The 17,157-nt window shown below is 50.4% G+C and overlaps 1 protein-coding gene across 1 annotated transcript; it reads left to right on the forward strand.

Annotated features, from left to right (window-relative positions):
• The first annotated feature begins 985 nt into the window (after nt 1-985).
• Nucleotides 986-14,699, forward strand: CACNG8 (calcium voltage-gated channel auxiliary subunit gamma 8). The gene is made up of 4 exons (XM_063091825.1): nt 986-1,259; nt 10,200-10,283; nt 11,564-11,704; nt 13,942-14,699. The coding sequence occupies exons 1-4, from the start codon at nt 1,082-1,084 to the stop codon at nt 14,697-14,699; spliced, it is 1,161 nt and encodes a 386-aa protein (XP_062947895.1). The 5' UTR covers nt 986-1,081.
• Nucleotides 14,700-17,157: the final 2,458 nt, after the last annotated feature.

A 17,157-nucleotide genomic window follows, 5' to 3' on the forward strand; every position in this document is an offset into this window, starting at 1 on the left:
TCATGAAGGTCATTTCTCCAAAGGAGAAGCAGTGGAAGGGATGGTATTGGGGACGGAGGCGGCGGGCAGCAGGGGAATCCTAAGTCGTGGATGCTGAAGGCAAAGTTGGGGAGAAAGGGACAGGCTTTTCTCGAGTAGAAGTCCTAGGAGGTGAAGAGAAGAGTGGGGAAGACGTATGAGAGAAAAGCGGTAATGGGTGGGGTCTTGTTAGAAATGAGAAACGGAGGGCCGGCCCGTGGCTCCCTCGGGAGAGTGCGGTGCTGATAACACCAAGGCCTCGGGTTCGGATCCCATATACGGATGGCCGGTGGCTCACTGGCTGAGCGTGGTGCTGACACCACCAAGTCAAGGGTTAAGATCCCCTGACCGGTCATCTTTAAAAAAAAAAAAAAAAAAAGTGGGGGGGGGAGTGTGGTGCTGAGAAACCCTTGGGAGGGGAAAGCAGAGGGGGTGAGTTAGGGTGCGGGATGACCTCCCAAGCGATGAAGACAGTAGCACCCACAGGAGAGGAGACAGAGGGGACGAGGGGTGTGTCCTGCCAGTGTGAGGGGTGGTTGGGCGACTTCTCCAAGTAGAACTAGTGGGACGATTTTCTCGGGCAGAGGACGATAGTTGAGACAGATTCTCTCAGAGAGAGGGAAGCGGTGGTGACCGGAGCGGAAGGAGTTTCTTGCACAGAAGCGCAGTTGGGGGGGCGGGGCGGGGGTGGGGGAGGGGCGGGTGGGGGCGGGGCGGGGGCCGCACGTGTGCCTTCCGGTCTGACCCGTGGTCTCACTCCCTGCCCTCCCCCAGCTGGCGACCATGGCCGCCCTCTGACCCCTCCCCCGCCGCCACCTCCTCCTGGCCGCCCCCGCCCCGACCCCTCTGGCCCCGGGCCCCCCTGCTTCTGGCTGCGCTGTGACCCCCCCCAGCCGCCGGCACGGCCCCGCCCCCGCTGCCCCGGTGGTGGCCCACGGCCCCCCGGCTGCCCGTGGTCAAACTGGAGTCGCTGAAGCGCTGGAACGAAGAGAGGGGTCTGTGGTGCGAGAAGGGCGTGCAGGTGCTGCTGACCACGGTGGGCGCCTTCGCCGCCTTCGGCCTCATGACCATCGCCATCAGCACCGACTACTGGCTGTACACGCGCGCCCTCATCTGCAACACCACCAACCTCACCGCCGGCGACGACGCGCCCGCGCACCGCGGCGCCGCCGGCTCCTCGGAGAAGAAGGACCCCGGCGGCCTCACGCACTCGGGCCTCTGGAGGATCTGCTGCCTGGAAGGTAGGACGCGGGACGGCCCTGCAGACTCGGAGCTCCCCTGTCCCCAGTCGCCCTGTCTCCTGCGGCCGCCGTCGGTGCCCCCGTCTCGGCCCGAGGTGCTCCTGCTGCGTGTCATTCCTCAGTCCCGTCGCCCCTGAACCTCTGTCCCTTCCTTTCGACGCCGCTCCACACCCAGAGCTCCCCTGCCGCGGTGCACCCCGTCTGCGCCCCCCAGCTCATCCCTCCGCGCCCCCTTCTCCTGTCTTTCCTTCTTTCACGGCCTCCCCCTCCGGCCCCTGTTGCATTTCTTCCCATCCCCTCTCTCCAGGCCTGGCCTTGCTCATCTTAGGGCTCCCTCTGTCTTTGCTCTTTCTCTCTCGTCGTTTATCTTGCTCCTGCTCCTCCTGTAAAGCTGCCGGCCCATCTCATCTCCTTCATGCCCCGGTGCATCTCCTCTCTCCCGACATTGTCCCCCGTCACTGAATTCCCCTGCTTCTCTTGTCCCCCATCATGGCCCCTTCCTCCTCTTCTCCATCTCTTTCCTCTTCTCTTTGGTTCTGTGGCTCCCCCCAAACTTTATGCCTTATCTAAACGTAAGTCACGAACCTGTGCTCTTTTCTCTCCTGTCACTTTTCCTCCTCCAGATCTCTGTCTCTTCCCATCAGTGACCACCCCCCTCTCATCTCCCATCAGGATTTCTCCCACCCTCCCGTCCTGGTCCTTTCCCTCCTTTTTCTTTTAGATGACTGTACTTCAGCTGCCCTCTACTCACGTCTTCTTCTACTTCTTTCTCCTTCGATGCCTCATTTTTTGACTCTAAGTCTTCTCTCTCATGGCCCCACTCACAGTCCCTTTCCTACCTAGATCCCTCTGCTTCCGGTCTCCCCTACTTTTCCAAGACTTCTGCCCCTTTCCCCCCCACCTCCACCCACCCCCCGCCTCCTTCTTTTTCCCACTCTTAGCCTCAATATTTGTTTCGTGCACATCATGGAAGTGCTGAGCTCAGAAGCAAGAGTCCTGGATGCCAATCCCACTGTTCATCTGTCCATCCTTCCCCCCAGCCATGACAGCCGTTTTTCCACCTCCCTAAGCCTCACAGCCATCCTCTACAACACGAAGGAATGGGACTAGCAATCCCAAAGTTGCTCCTTTGGCACTAAAAGATTGAAATACCTTTGCTTCTCTTTTTTGTTTCTCTCCTTTTTTCTGTTTTCTTTTTCTTTTTGGTGGCCAGTATGGGGATCCGAACCCTCGACCTTGGTGTTACAAGGCTGTGTTCTAACCAACTAAACAAACGGCCAGTCCTTTCCCTCTTTTCTTCTGTCCCTTCCTCCTCTGTCTTGATGAGCACTCATAACAAGCCAGGAATAATGCTAATTGTCTCATTTAATCCTATGAGGTGGGTGCCACCTTCCCATCAGGGATGAGGAAACTGAGACTCAGAGAGGTTAAGCATTCACCCACAGTCACCCAGCTGTGAGAGCAGAGAAGAACTCAGGTCCGATGGATGGGGTTTGCAGATCCATTCGGTCTGGCTTGTGAAGTGTTTAAAACTGAAACCAAAATCTGAATCAGTTGCCAGCATTTAAAAATGGGGAGACTTCACATTGAAGATCTGATTTCCGGCATCTTTTGAGCTATCAGAAGCTCCAACAAAACAGGCTTGTGTCTGCACTAACCACAATTGGCTGAATCTGAGTAGCAGCTGCTTTTTCAGATCAAGTGGGGGTCGCCATTTCCCCACTGTCATCTCCATTCCCTATCGCCTCACATCCCACCCACTTCTCTGGTTACGTTACTTCCTTTCTCCTTTGGATGTCTGAGTTCATGTCCATTCGCTGGTCTGACCGAGCACCAGGTCCAAAGCCAAGTGTGGGGCTTGCATCATGAAACCCGTAGGACAGTGTGTGGCATGTATTAAGTATACCATTCATTCATTTATTCATTCATTGAACAACCAGTTCTTATTGCGGTTTTTTTTTTTTTTTTTTTCTTATTGCGTTTATGCTATGTGCCAGGCACTGTTCTTGATTCTGGGGCTACAGAAGTGGAAAACAACAAAAACAACAACAACAAAACCAGATGAAAATTTCTGTTGTTTATATATTTTATATTCTAGTGGGAGAGAGAGATAATAATAGAGATAAATAAATAAAACATCTAGGGTGTTAGATGGAACTGAGTGCTAAGAAGGAAAAGGAGCAGGGAAGGGATGGATGCGTTGGGGGTATGTGTGTGCAGATAAGGAGGTTAGGAAAAGCTTCACTGAGCAGGTGACATTTGAGTGAAGGTCTGAAGGAAGGGAGAGATGGAGGCATGTGGACATCTGGAGGAAAGTACTTCAGGCTGTGGAAACGGCACATGCAAAGGCCTCGAGGTGGAAGTGTGCCTGTGTGCTTGATCACCAGTGGGAGGCCAGTGTGGCTGGGGCAGAGTGAGCAGGGGGAGAATGTAGTAGGAGGTGCAGTCAATGAGGTAACGGGGTCCCAGTCCCAGAAAAGGCTTCGCTGTTTACTCTAAGATGGGAGCCATTGGAGGTTCTTGAGCAGAGGAGTCACATGAGCTGACAAATTTTAACAGGATGGCTCTTGCTGCTGTGTTGAGAAATAACTAAAGGGAAGGCAAAAGGGAAAACAGGAGGTGGCTTGTCTAGGCTGGCAGCAGTAGAGTTTGGGAAGTGGTTTGAATTCGTAGTATATTCTAAAGCTACCACAGGTGGGAATTGCTGATGGAGCAGTGGTGGGATATGAGAGAGAAGAGTCAGGGGTGTCTCTAAAGCAGGATTTCTCAATTTCAGCACTGTTGACATTTTAGGACAGTCTGATAATTCCATGTGGGCCGGTCAGCGGGAAGCTGTCCTGTGCATTGTGGTATGTTCAACAGCATTCTTGGACTCTACCCACTAGATGCCAGCAGCACTACCCCGTTGTGATAACCAAAATTGTAAATTGTCTCTAGACGTTGTCAACTGTCCCATGGGTGATAAAATTACCCCTAGTTGAGAATCACCACTCTAAGGTTTTGACCTGAGCACCTGAGAACGGGAGAGCCATTCATAAAGTGGAACAGCAGGTATTTTATTTATTTCTTTTATTTTCTTCTGTCTTTTGATTGATTGATTGATTGGTGGCTGGCCGGTACGAGGATCCAAACCCTCCACCTTTGTGGTACAACATCTCACTCTAATCAACTGGCTTACCCAGCCAGTCCTCTAATTTGTTTTTAAGGACAGATATCACAGCTCAGTTTTGGACATGTTAAACTTAAGATGCCTATTAAGAGATAACATCTAGGACGGGGTCAGCATAGTGAAGGGTCTATAAAGTACCATACAGGAAATATTTTAGGCTTTGTGGAGCATACAGTCTCTGTCACAATTATTCCTGAAAATAATCAGAGACAATATGTGAGTGAGAGTGGTTGTGTTCCGATTAAACTTCATTTATGGACACTGAAATTTGAGTTTCACGTGCCGTAAAATCTTCCTTTTTGATATTTTCTGGATCATTTAAAAAATGTAAAATATGTCAGGCCAGCCCATGGCTCACTTGGGAGAGTGTGGTGCTGAAAACAGCAAGTCAAGGGTTAAGATCCCCTTACCAGTCATTTTTTTATTTTTAAAAAAATGTGAAATATTTAAAATGGGCTGGCTGGTTAGCTCACTTGGTTACAGTGTGATGTTATAACACCAAGGTCGAGAGTTTGGATCCCCCCACAGGCCAGCTGCAAAAAAAAAAAGAAAGAAAAATAAATGTAAAACCCATTCTTTGCTGAATTTGGCCTGTGAGCTATAGTTTGCTGACCCCTGATCTAGACTGTTAGAGATGTGATATATAAGGCTAGAGTTCAGGAAAGAGTCCAGGCTGGAGATACAATTTTGAGGGTCATCAGCACATGGATGGATGAGGGGGCTTAGAGAATGAGAAGAGACAGAAACAAAGTAGTTGAACGGCTGAAGCTACATTGTGAAAATGTGAGGGAGATGACAAGAAGCCAGCAAAGGGAGTTGAGAAAGGAGTGGCCACAGAGACTTGGGGAAAACCAGGTAAGTGGCTATCCCAGAAGCCAAAGGAAGTTAGTGTTTCAAAGAGGGGGTCAGTGAAGGCTGACTTTATTGTTGCTATAATTGTCATTCATTTGTCACTGAATACTAACAGTGGCCCTGCAAAATAGATACAATTATTACTCCCATCTTCTAGAAGAGGAAGTGAAGTCTCAGAGAAGTGAAGTGACTTGCCCAAGGTCACACAACTAATATGAAGTAGGGTCTGCATTTGAATCCAGGTCTGTTTTGTTTCCTAGGAGAACAAAGCAACAAATCCAACAGCTTCCAGCCCATCGGGGATCCAGGAGTGTAGAAACGGGACCCTCTGAGTCATTGCCTCCAGAAGTCACTGTGTCCCTGGGAATTCTTGGGCTCAACCTCTATCTGTTTTTGGAGTGTCTCTCTGAGAGATGCAGTAGAATGTAATGATTGAGACAAACTCTGAGAACAAGACCAATTTGGTTTACCTTCTGTTCGCCACCTACAGCAGGATGACCTTGGCCATATATTTAATCTTTCTGTGCCTCCTTTGCATCATCAGGGAAATAAGGATCATAATAGCCCACAACTCACAGGGTCAGGGAAGGATTTGATGAGTTAATAAGCGTAAAGCAATTAAAAGGCTAAGTGGCACAAAATAAGGGTTAGGTTATATAGTTTATATTTTGTTGTTGTTGCTATTACTATTGTTCTTGTTCTTTTTAATGTTATTATTAGGAATTCAGGTGACCAAGCCCTAAGTTCCTTTTCCATAACCCAGATGTCCCAGCCTTCAGCCCAGCACTGTCCAATAGAAATGTAACAGGAGCTGCATATATATTTAAAATTTTTCTAGTAGCTACATTATAGCAAATAAAAAGAAACAGGTGAACTTAATGTTAATAATATATTTTATTTAACCCACCATAGCCCAAATATTTTCACTTAAACAAGTAATCTATAAAAAATTATCAACAAAATGTATGTTCTCTCCTTTTCTTTTTTTACACTGAGTCTGAAACCCAGTGCATATTTTACCCTTACACCACATCGCAATTGCCATGTTTTAAGAGCTCAGGAGCCATTGGTGGGCTGGTGACGTCTGCACTAGACAGCGCAGCTCAAGCTCCCTCTTTAGGAATCTCAGATACACTCCCAGGTCCTCTCAGGACTCAAGATTTGGACCCACAGCCCCATTTATTAGTGTCAACTACATAAAGCCCCTGTGCTAAGCCGTTTGCCTGCCTTATTATCCCACTGAATCCTCACAATTGCACCAAGGGGGAAGGTATTATTATCTCTCTAGATTGTCAGAGCAGAAAGCCCATGGCCAGAAAGGGGAGGTGACTCAGCCTGGGCCACCCAAGCATGTGAGGGGCAGAGCCTGTTAGAACTGGTTTCTCCATGTGTCCTACCACAGCAACCTTGCCCCTTAACCCTCGCCTACCCAGTTCTGCACTAGGAAGGACCTGGGGGAGACTCACGGCCATGTCACTGCCATCCTTGTACCTAAAAACCTCCTAGCACAATCAGGTCAGATTATAGAAAGAGGCATTTGGCATAACTACCACGTATTCGTGCTTAACGTTCATTGAAATCTCACCGAAACTCTGTAAAGTCATACGATCATCTTCATTTTACCAATGAGGAAGTAGAGGCTCAGGAACCTTTGGGTTCCAAAATCCACACAGTTCGGAAGTGGCAGCACAGGGATGTGAGTGCAGAGAGTTTGATTCCAGAACCCATGCTCTGTAACCACTGGAGCCACCCTACCAACCTCCTAAACCAAGCTGTGCTTGAATCTTCTCCCCATGACTTGCCATCCACGTGGGACTAGGCAACTACTTCAATTCTCTATGCCTCAGTTTCTTCATTTGTAAAACAGGAATACTGTCACTGCCTACCTCCTAGGGTTTGTCCTAACTACTGAGTGATTTAATTAACTGCCTGTCAAATACTTGGAGCAGTGCCTGGTGCATGGTTAGTTCTCAGTAAGCTAGTTATCATTATTACTGTCAACACTAATCTGTTGAGATATTCTGTGTGCCATGTCCTTTACATGCTCAACTTGAACCCACAATCTTACCTACCACATCATGATGGATGTGCTGATGGGTAAGAGTTTGCACTTGGGAGTCATATATTCATTCATTCATTCATTTTTTAAAATTACGGTAAAATATATATAACATGAATTTACTATCTTAATCATTTTTAAAGTGTTGAGTAATATTAAGTACTTTTACATTGTTTTGCAGCCAATCTCCAGAATTCTTCTCATCTTGCAAAGCCAAAACTTTGTACCTATTAAACAATTCTGCATTCCCTCTTCCTCCAGTTGCCGGCAACCACCATTTTCTTTTCTTTCTTTATGAATTTGACTACTTCAGGTACCTGATATAATTGGAATCATACCATATTTGTCCTTTTTACTGGCTTATTTCATTTAGTGTAATGTCCTCGAGGTTCATCTATATTATAGCATGTGTCATAATCCTCTTTCTTTTTGAAGCTGAGTAATATTCCATTGTATGTATATGTCACATTTTTTTTACCCATTCATCATTTGATGGGCATTTGGTTTGTTTCAACCTTTTGGCTATTGTGAATAATGTTACTATGAACATAAGTTCCTGCTTTCAGTTCTGTTGTATATACCCAGAAATGAAATTGCTAGATCATATGATAATTCTATTTTTAATTTTTTAAATTTAATTTTATTTTATCTTACTTCTCAAAATACATTGTACTTGATTTTCATGCCCTCTATTTCTAGTTTTTAAGAAACCTCCATACTTCTTTCCATAGCCACTGCACCATTTTATATTTCTACTAACAGTGCACAAGGGTTTCAATTTCTGCACCTCCTTGCCAATACTTATCTTATTTTTTTTATTTTTCATTTTTTATAGTAGCCATGCTAATGAGTACAAGACGGTATCTCATTGTGGTTCAGTTGCATTTTCCTACTGATTAGTGGTGTTGAGCATCTTTTCATGTGCTTGTTGGCCCATTCAATCATTCTCTCATTAAAAATATTTATTAAGCATTTACTGTGTGCTAGGCATTGTTCCAGATGCTGGGAATACAGTGGTGAACAGCCCAGATGTTTACATTCCAGTTGTGTGTGTTTGAATTTTTATTTTGCTGTGTGTTTGAGTTCTGCTTCTACCACCCATCAGCTGTGAAATGACGAACCCTTTCTATGCCTCAGTTTCCACATCTGGACAATGGGTATAATATATCAACTGCTATCAACTAAGAACTTAATTGTGCTCCAGGCAAAATGCTAAATCTTTTTACCTGAATCCAAACCTCACCTCAACCCCATAAGGTAGGTCCTATTTTTCCATTTTTTATCGGTGAGAGAACTGAAGCTAGTTGGCCTATATAATGCCAACAAGGTCATAGAATAAGGAAGTGGTGGGGTCAGGCTTCCTATTGAAGCCATGTGGCTCCAATACCTACCATTTGGCCACCATAAGACACTGACAACATCATCTGTTTCATGGGACTCTTGGGAGTATGAAATGAGTTAATCTACCTAAGAAGCACTTAATGTTAACTCTTACTGGTATTACTCACTGTCTTATATTCATTCTTCCCAATTCTTTCCTTTATCTCTATTCCTTTCCCTGTTTTCCTGTGCTTGTCACAGTCTGCCTCTGATCTCCCCTTCTGTCATCCTTACATTCATTCACCTATTCATTCATTCAACACCCACTACTTTTTTTTTTTTCAATACTCATTTCTTGAGGCCTCCTGTGTGCTAGGCCCAGTGCCAGGAAATGCTAAGGACACACAGAGGAATCACACTCTGTGCCCTTTCTCTCTAGGAACTCCCAGCTTCTTGAGGATGAAAAAGATTATAAATCAACTTGATGCATGTTTTAAAGGGGGCAGCACAGGGAGTAACTGATGCAGCTTTGGTGGGATAAATGTCTCTGTGTGTGTGTGTGTGTCTAGGGAAACATTACTCAAGGAGGTGCCCTTAATGTCCACGGCAGGGTAGGTATTACATCAGCAAAGTATGTGAGCAGAACGTTCCACAGCATAGGCAAAGGCCTGGAGGTTGGAGGGAGATTGGAGAGTTGAGGAAACTAAATATTTTAAATACTTATATTTATACTCGTATTTATATTTATATTCATTTTCTCCAGCTATGTGCTAGAGATAGTAGAACAGAAACTGTCCCCACAGATGAGAAGATAGGTCCCCAAAGGGTATGAGAATGAGGAACCCAAGAGGGGATTCCAGGATGCAAGGGGGTGAGACTGCATGACTTCTAGAGGTATACTTCTCCCCCTCACACGCCTCTGCTTGCTTCAACTCCTCTCTCCGGAGGATTCCAGGTTCCGCAAGGAGACACTAGGAATTGCTCTTTAGACTCAGGACTGAAGAGACTACAATTCCCATCATTCACTAGGGCTGTTCTCCCCTCTCAATTGAACTTAAGACTTCACATGGTCTCATGGGAAATGTAGTCCTCATCGCCATCCGTAGCCCCACTTTTGTGTTACCACACATTTTTAGACTTCTCAAACATTTAGAGTTAGAAGGTCGCCTTGACATTATTGAAACCAACACCCTCCTTCTTTTGGAGGGGGAAACCGAAGCCCAGAGAAGTTGGGTGACTCAGTCCAGGTTACAGTGTAAAGGTCTTTGTGGCCTTATAGGTTCCTTCCTTCCTTTCTCCCTTCCTCCTTTCTCCCTCCCTCTCTCTCTTTATCTTTCTTTCATTTCTTTCTTTCTTAAACAGGTGAGGAAACTGAGTCCACAGAGTTGAAAGTTTATCTCACACCACGAGACAGGCTCTGGAGCTAAGACTTTCTATCTCCCAATCAGCCCAGAGAATGAAGGGGTTTGGGGAAGGGGGGTGCCCCGCCCCCAGCCCTGAAGTCCTCACCCCCACTCCCCCGTCCCCACCCCACCTCCAGGGTTGAAAAGAGGCGTCTGCGTCAAGATCAATCATTTCCCGGAGGACACGGACTACGACCATGACAGCGCGGAGTATCTGCTCCGTACGTGGGGGCCCGGGACAGACTCGGGGGTCCTGCCAGGCCTGGAGGGCGTGAAAGGGGCCGGAGGAGGGACTGGGGCACTTGGATCGACACGCAGAGGTTCGCCTCCCAGCCAATCCAAGTTCAGATGCTGAGATCCTCTGGTTCCAGATTGGCCCAGTGGTCTCTCTCCCGCCCCTCTCCTTTCACCTTGGGGCGGGCTGAGGGGGGATCCTGGGCGCTGATTGGCCGCCTTAGTCTCTTTGGCATTCGCGGTAACTCTGGGCTGTGACTGGTTGTAGTTTCCCGGGCTGGGATTGGCCACTGCGCCCTGGGCTGTGGGGCAATCTGCGGCGGGGACTGGCCACTCTCGGGAGCTGGCGGGGGAAGCCTGTGTTGCGATTGGTAACTACCCAGAGAACGCGGCAAATCCTGAGTTATGATTGGTTGCGACTTCAGCCAGGTTTACCTGGCAAGATCTGGGTGCCTGGCGTTTTAGGGGTGGGTGGAAAGGACTGCAGAGAGAGAGAGACACGAAGGGAGAAAGAGAGAGATATGAAAGAGAGAGAAAGGAGAGATAAGGGGGGAGGGAGAAAGAGAACGACCCAGAGAGAGAGAAGAAGCCAGACATAAAGGGGAGGGGGATGAGAGGAAAGAGGGAGAAAGATGGATGAAGTCACGCAGAAAAGGGGGGGGGGAGGAGAATACGAAAAAGAAGAAAAGGAAACTCAGAAATAGGTTAAGTCAGGCAGAAAAGGGAGGGAGAGACAGAGGCAGGAAGAAGAAGAAAAGAGAGAAGAAAAACCCAGAAAGACAGATGAATTCAGGCAGAAAAGGGACGGGGAGGAGGGAGACAGAGGGGAGAGGTGGAGAGGTAGTAACAGATTTGCCAGCAAGAGGGCTCGGGAAAGAAAAAAAGATTCGCAGAAGAGAGGAAGGGAAGGGCAGGGCGAAAAAGAAAAGGAGAGAAAGGGAGAGGATCAGTAGATAAGTTGAGAGAAAAATAGTGAGAGTGATTGAGAGAAATAGAGGGGGAAAATATGCCAGGAGAGAGAAAAATAGACCGAGGAAGAGCGAAAAAGACGAAGAAAAAGAGGGAGAGAAAATCAGGTCGAGAAACAGAAATTTTAAAAACAGCAGAGAGAATGGGGCAAAATAATAAAATAACAACACAGAGAAGGAGAGTTAGAGAACTAGCGAGAGAAACGGAGACCAAAGCAGGCAGGAGGCGCAGCGCACCGGGGTCGCAGGCGGCCGCGTCTGAACGCCCCCCCCCCTTTTATTTCCTTCCACCCCCGCAGGAGTTGTCCGGGCCTCCAGCATCTTCCCCATCCTTAGCGCCATCCTGCTGCTGCTCGGGGGCGTGTGCGTGGCAGCCTCCCGCGTCTACAAGTCCAAGAGGAACATCATTCTGGGCGCAGGAATCCTGTTCGTTGCAGCAGGTGAGAGGCAGAGGGAGGGGGCGGCGGACCCGGGCGGTGCACCTGCGCGCGCGCGCGCACGTGTGTGTGTGTGTGTCTGCACGTGTGTGTGTGTGTGTGTGTGTGTGTCTGCAAAGTGTGTGTGTGTGTGTCTGCAAAGTGTGTGTGTGTGTGCGCGCGCGCGCGCGCGTCTGCAAAGCTACCCTGCCCCGAGCGCCCCGTGGGGCCCAAGCCTTCCTAGGCTCTTCCTAATCTCCGTCGCCACCCGCTGGGTAAGGTCGGTGTAGTTTTCCGAAGTGAACCAGTACAGACAGGTGTCTGGCGCTTAATCAAGGATTCCGGACGCTTAGGTTCCAAATTCCGTGTTCCTGGAGACAGAGGGGAGGAGTTTGGGCAAGGGGGTGCGACCGTGTGACAGAATCGGAGTCTTTCGGATAGGGAGGAGGGCTGAGCATTGCGGGGAGGAGCCAGGAGAGGGAGATGGTTTGGAGGCGATGGGGAGGAGCCGGTCTGTTTAAAGGGGCGGGACCTCGTAGACCCTGGTGGTTCCAGGAAAGGGCTTGGCCTCGGAAACCATCCGGGCCCAGGAACTGGAAACTAAAGGGGATGGTCTAGGAGACAGAGTGGGCCTGGGTCCGTTGCCATTTTGAGGAGGAGAGGCTAGAAAAGAAGGTGCAATACCTGGAAAATTCACAGGGGGAGAGGTTATACCATTAAAGGCTCAGAGCGTCAATCTGGCTGATTCACGAGGCTGGACCAAGGCCAGAATCAGGGACTGGCCATCTCAACATCTAGGGCCTAGAGAGCAAGGACTGGAAGACTCAAGAGGCAAACTATTAAGGGGTTAGACTTCCTTTCTATCCTAAATGAGTAGTGTTGGAAAATTCCAGGGGGCAGAGCTTCTTTGAAACGGTGGAATACAGATGAGAAGGGAGGAGGATTTAGCATATTTATTTATTTATTAAGAGATTACCAGTAAGGGGATCTCAACCCTTGGCTTGGTGTTGTGAGCACCACGCTCAGCCAGTGAGCCAACCGGCCATCCCTCTGTAGGATCCGAACCCGTGGCCTTGGTGTTATCAACACCACACTCTCCCGAGTGAGCCACGAGCTAGCCCAAGATTTAGCATATTTAAAGAGCAGGGTGTTCTTTGGTGATGGGTCTAGATCTGTAGGGGGCGGGGCTTGGAGGACCTGAAAGGCGGCGCTAGTTAGACCTGGGACAGGGGGAGAAGCCTGGCCTAGACCCTCAGGGGGCGTGGTTTGGCAACCTGGAGATGGGGCCTAGAGTAGAGGGGGAGACAATTTTCTAATAAAGGCAAATTTTAGAGCGGCCCGGGAGGGCCTAGAATAGATAGTCAGGCTGGGATTATATCATGAAGGGAGAATTTCGATCAGTAATGGGAGGGCCTAGACAGTCAGAGTGGGATTACATCATTAACAGTTCAAACAAGCAGAGGTAGGGGGCCAGGGGAAAATCCAGGTTTATAATATTAAGGGTGAAGTTAGACCAACTAGGGCAGGCCTGGAAACCCTGGTTGGGACCATCTCATCAAGGGTGATTTTAGACCAGCAAGTGCTGGGCCTGGACTACCTGGGGGTGAGGTTCAGAGCATCTGGGGGTGGGGCGTGGACTAGCTGGGGAAGAGTTTGGACCATCTAGGGCGGGGTTTGGGTCAACCAGGGCCGGGTCTGGACCACTGCGGGAGGGTGTTCCAGACCACCTAGGGTAGAGAGTAGACCAGCCAGGGCTGTGTTTCGTCCAGCAGAGTGGGGACCTGGGCTAGCTAGGGGTGGGGCTTAGCCCATCCGGGATGCAGAGCCTAGATTATCTGGGGACGGGGCCTGGACCAACTGGGGGTGGAGTTTAGATCAACGGAGGGGTGGGCCCTAGACGATGTGGGGCAGATTTTATTTTTTGTTTCGTTTTGTTTGGCGGCTGGTGGGTGAGGGCATCCGAGCCCTTGACCTTGGTGTTATGACACCGCGCTCTACCAAGTTTGGGGCAAATTTTAGACCAGCCAGGGCAGGGCCCGGTCCAGCGAGCAAGGAGTTTATAGCACCTTGAGTGGGACTTGGCCCATCCAGGGCAGGGGTGGAGGGCAGGAGGGTCAGGGGGTGTGGCCCACTGGGGAGGAGCCTAGAACACCTGGGGGTGGGGTTTAGACCAGTGGGGGGGGAGGCAGTACCGGACCGCGGGGAGGGGGAGGGGCGGGGCCGGGGCGGCCTCGGGGCTCCCATCTGACCGTTCCCGCCAGGCCTGAGCAACATCATCGGCGTGATCGTGTACATCTCGGCCAACGCGGGCGAGCCGGGCCCGAAGCGGGACGAGGAGAAGAAAAACCACTACTCGTACGGCTGGTCCTTCTACTTCGGCGGGCTGTCGTTCATCCTGGCCGAGGTGATCGGCGTGCTGGCCGTCAACATCTACATCGAACGCAGCCGCGAGGCGCACTGCCAGTCTCGCTCGGACCTGCTCAAGGCCGGCGGGGGCGCGGGCGGCAGTGGCGGGAGCGGCCCCTCGGCCATCCTCCGTCTGCCCAGTTACCGCTTCCGCTACCGCCGCCGCTCCCGCTCTAGCTCCCGCTCCAGCGAGCCGTCGCCGTCGCGGGACGCGTCTCCCGGCGGCCCGGGGGGCCCGGGCTTCGCCTCCACGGACATCTCCATGTACACGCTCAGCCGCGACCCGTCCAAGGGCAGCGTGGCCGCCGGGCTGGCTGGGGCCGGCGGCGGTGGCGGCGCCGCCGGGGCGTACGGCGGCTCGGCTGGGGGCGCCGGGGGCGGCGGCAGCGGGGCGGGCGCCGAGCGGGACCGCGGGGGGGCGTCCGGCTTCCTCACGCTGCACAACGCCTTCCCCAAGGAGGCTGGCGGTGGCGTGACGGTCACGGTCACCGGGCCGCCCGCCGCGCCCGCGCCCGCGCCGCCCGCGCCCGCCGCGCCCGCTCCCGGGACCCTGGCCAAGGAGGCCGCCGCCTCCAACACCAACACGCTCAACAGGAAAACCACGCCCGTGTAGGGGCGCGGCGGGGGAGCCAAGGGGGCGTGTCCGGGGCGCGTGCGCGGGCGCGCGTGCAACGAGGCTGGCTGCCGGGGGTCGGTGGCGCCCCCGCTCTTCCCCGTGAGCGCGCTGGAGACTGCTTGGCCTTCCCCCCGCACCCCCACGCCCCAACCCTGGGTCGTGGGGGTGCGCTTCCCCTCACCCTACGGTGGAGGGGGAAGAAGGGAGGAGACCATCGTGAGGGAACGCTGTGTTTTATTTTTTTGTGGGATTTAGGGGGAGGGGGGAGGGCCGTGGTGTTTTTTGCAGTTTTGAGATTTTTATTTTTAATGTTTTGCTGTGTGCATGTGGGGCGGGGGGAGGGGAGGGAGGGACTCCCAGCCCAGCCCAGCCCAGCCCAACTCCTGGAGAGGGGCCCAAAACACATGAATATATAGTTATATCTACAAACTATATGTATGCTCTATATAAAGAGGCAGAAAGATAAAGAGAAGAGATGCAGAAAGGCAGAGACCAGGGATGGACGTAGGCATTCATTCACTTTTTCATTCATTTTTCCACAAAGGTTTTTTTTTTTTTTTTTTTTTTAAAGGTGACAGGTAAGGGGATCTTAACCCTCGACTTGGTGTTGTCAGCACCAGGCTCTCCGAAATGAGCGAACCGGCCATCCCTATATAGGGATCCAAACCCGGGGCCTTGGTGTTATCAGCACCACACTCTCCCAAGTGAGCCACGAGCCGGCCCTCCACAAGGGTTTTTTTAAGCACCTGCTGTGTGCCAGTGGTGGTACATAAGAAGGCACTGGGGAAGGGGACATAAATTCAGACATAAAAAGGGACACATTCATTCATTACCAGCAATTTATTCTTGTGCTTAAGTGCTAGATATTGTGCTGAATGCTGAGTACACAGAAGGGAAGAAAACAGGGTCCCTGACATTGTCACAGAGTTCACATCTTGTGCATGAGACAGAGATTAATCAAAGAATCAAGAACATACACAATACATTACAATTAGGTGGTAGGAGAAATCTGAAATGCTGAGAAATGCTCCATGATAGGGGGGTGCTTAACCCAGTATAAGAGCAAGAGCTATTTCAGCTGACACTAAGGATCACAAAGAGAGCCAGGTGAAGCTGGGACGAAGTGTCCCAGACAGAAAACAGCATATGCAAAGGCCCTGGGGCAGGAAGGCGCCTCCAGAGTGCACTGAAGTGTAGTAAGCTAGGTGCTGATGGAACAGGATGAGGCTGGAGAGTACAGAGGGACAAATTGTGAAGAGACTTACATGTTAGATCAGTTTGTATTTTCTTCTAAGGGGGGACAGTGGCCATGGAATGGCTTTAAATGGAGTGTAACGTGAAAGGTGCAAGAAGGGAAGACAGGAACTGGGAGACAAGAGTAAGAGGCAGAGACATGCTGAAATATAGCATCAAACACAGACACTGGCCCTTGAAACTCACATTCTCTTGTGATGAAGCACATAATTACACAAATACTGAAGCACAGACAGGAGAAGCACTGGGACTTAGAGATTCATGTTTCACTCATTCATTAATTCAGCCATTCATCAAGTGACATTCATTGGCATTTTTGAGCGTCTGCTAATGTACTAGGCGGTGTGTTAGGATGCAGATCCTCAGAGGTAAAAGAGGCCCTACCCAACCTTATTTTCAAGGAGCACATAGTCAAAAACTGCAATCCAGGCAGAGCAATCGGTGCTGTAACAGGGACCACAATGGGCACCCTGGAACACAGAGGACGGGGTGACCAGGAGAGGGCAGTTTGCAGCGGAAACTTCCTGTAGAACATGATGCCAGTCCAGGTTTTAAAAGGATGAGTAAGTGTCTGCCAAGTGATGAAGGAGATGTTCCAGGCAAAAGAACAACTTGGGCAAAAACCTGGGGAAGTGGAACAGCTTGAGGTACTGGGGACAGTGCTTAGCTCTGGATGCTGAAGTCAAGGTGAGAGTGGGAGGTGCGGCTGGAGAAGTAGCTACAAGCCAGAGTCTAAAGGTGCCTGAGTTTCAGGCTGAGGAGTTTGGGCTTTGTTCCAAGGGCAGTGAGAGAGGATGACAGTTGAGTTGGGTAAGGGTTGTGGAGGTGGAGAGGAGGGAATGGATTTGAAGGTCATTGAGAAGGCAGAAGGGATGGTTTCCCTTCATTTGCTCAACAAATTGCTGAGGTCTCCCATGTGATGCTGGGTCATGCTAGGAGTGTAGGGATGATTTTGATCCTCAAGGGGCTCCCAGTCTGGTGCAGACAGACGCAGAGTGCAGCGGAGGAAGTGGATAGCAATAATGTCATGCTGCTAGGGGCTTCGAAAGCCTTTATCTTGAGATCGTGGGGCATCAGAAGGGTGGAACTGAGGATGGGATCAGATCTAGGTGTTAGGAATTTCCCTCTAGGGGCTGTGTAGAAAGCTTAGAAAGGGGGAAAGACTGGAGGTCAGGGGACCTGGGAGGAATTCTGTGTGGGC

This window comes from Cynocephalus volans, chromosome 3 (genome assembly GCF_027409185.1).
Source record: "Cynocephalus volans isolate mCynVol1 chromosome 3, mCynVol1.pri, whole genome shotgun sequence".
Taxonomy (NCBI): domain Eukaryota; kingdom Metazoa; phylum Chordata; class Mammalia; order Dermoptera; family Cynocephalidae; genus Cynocephalus; species Cynocephalus volans.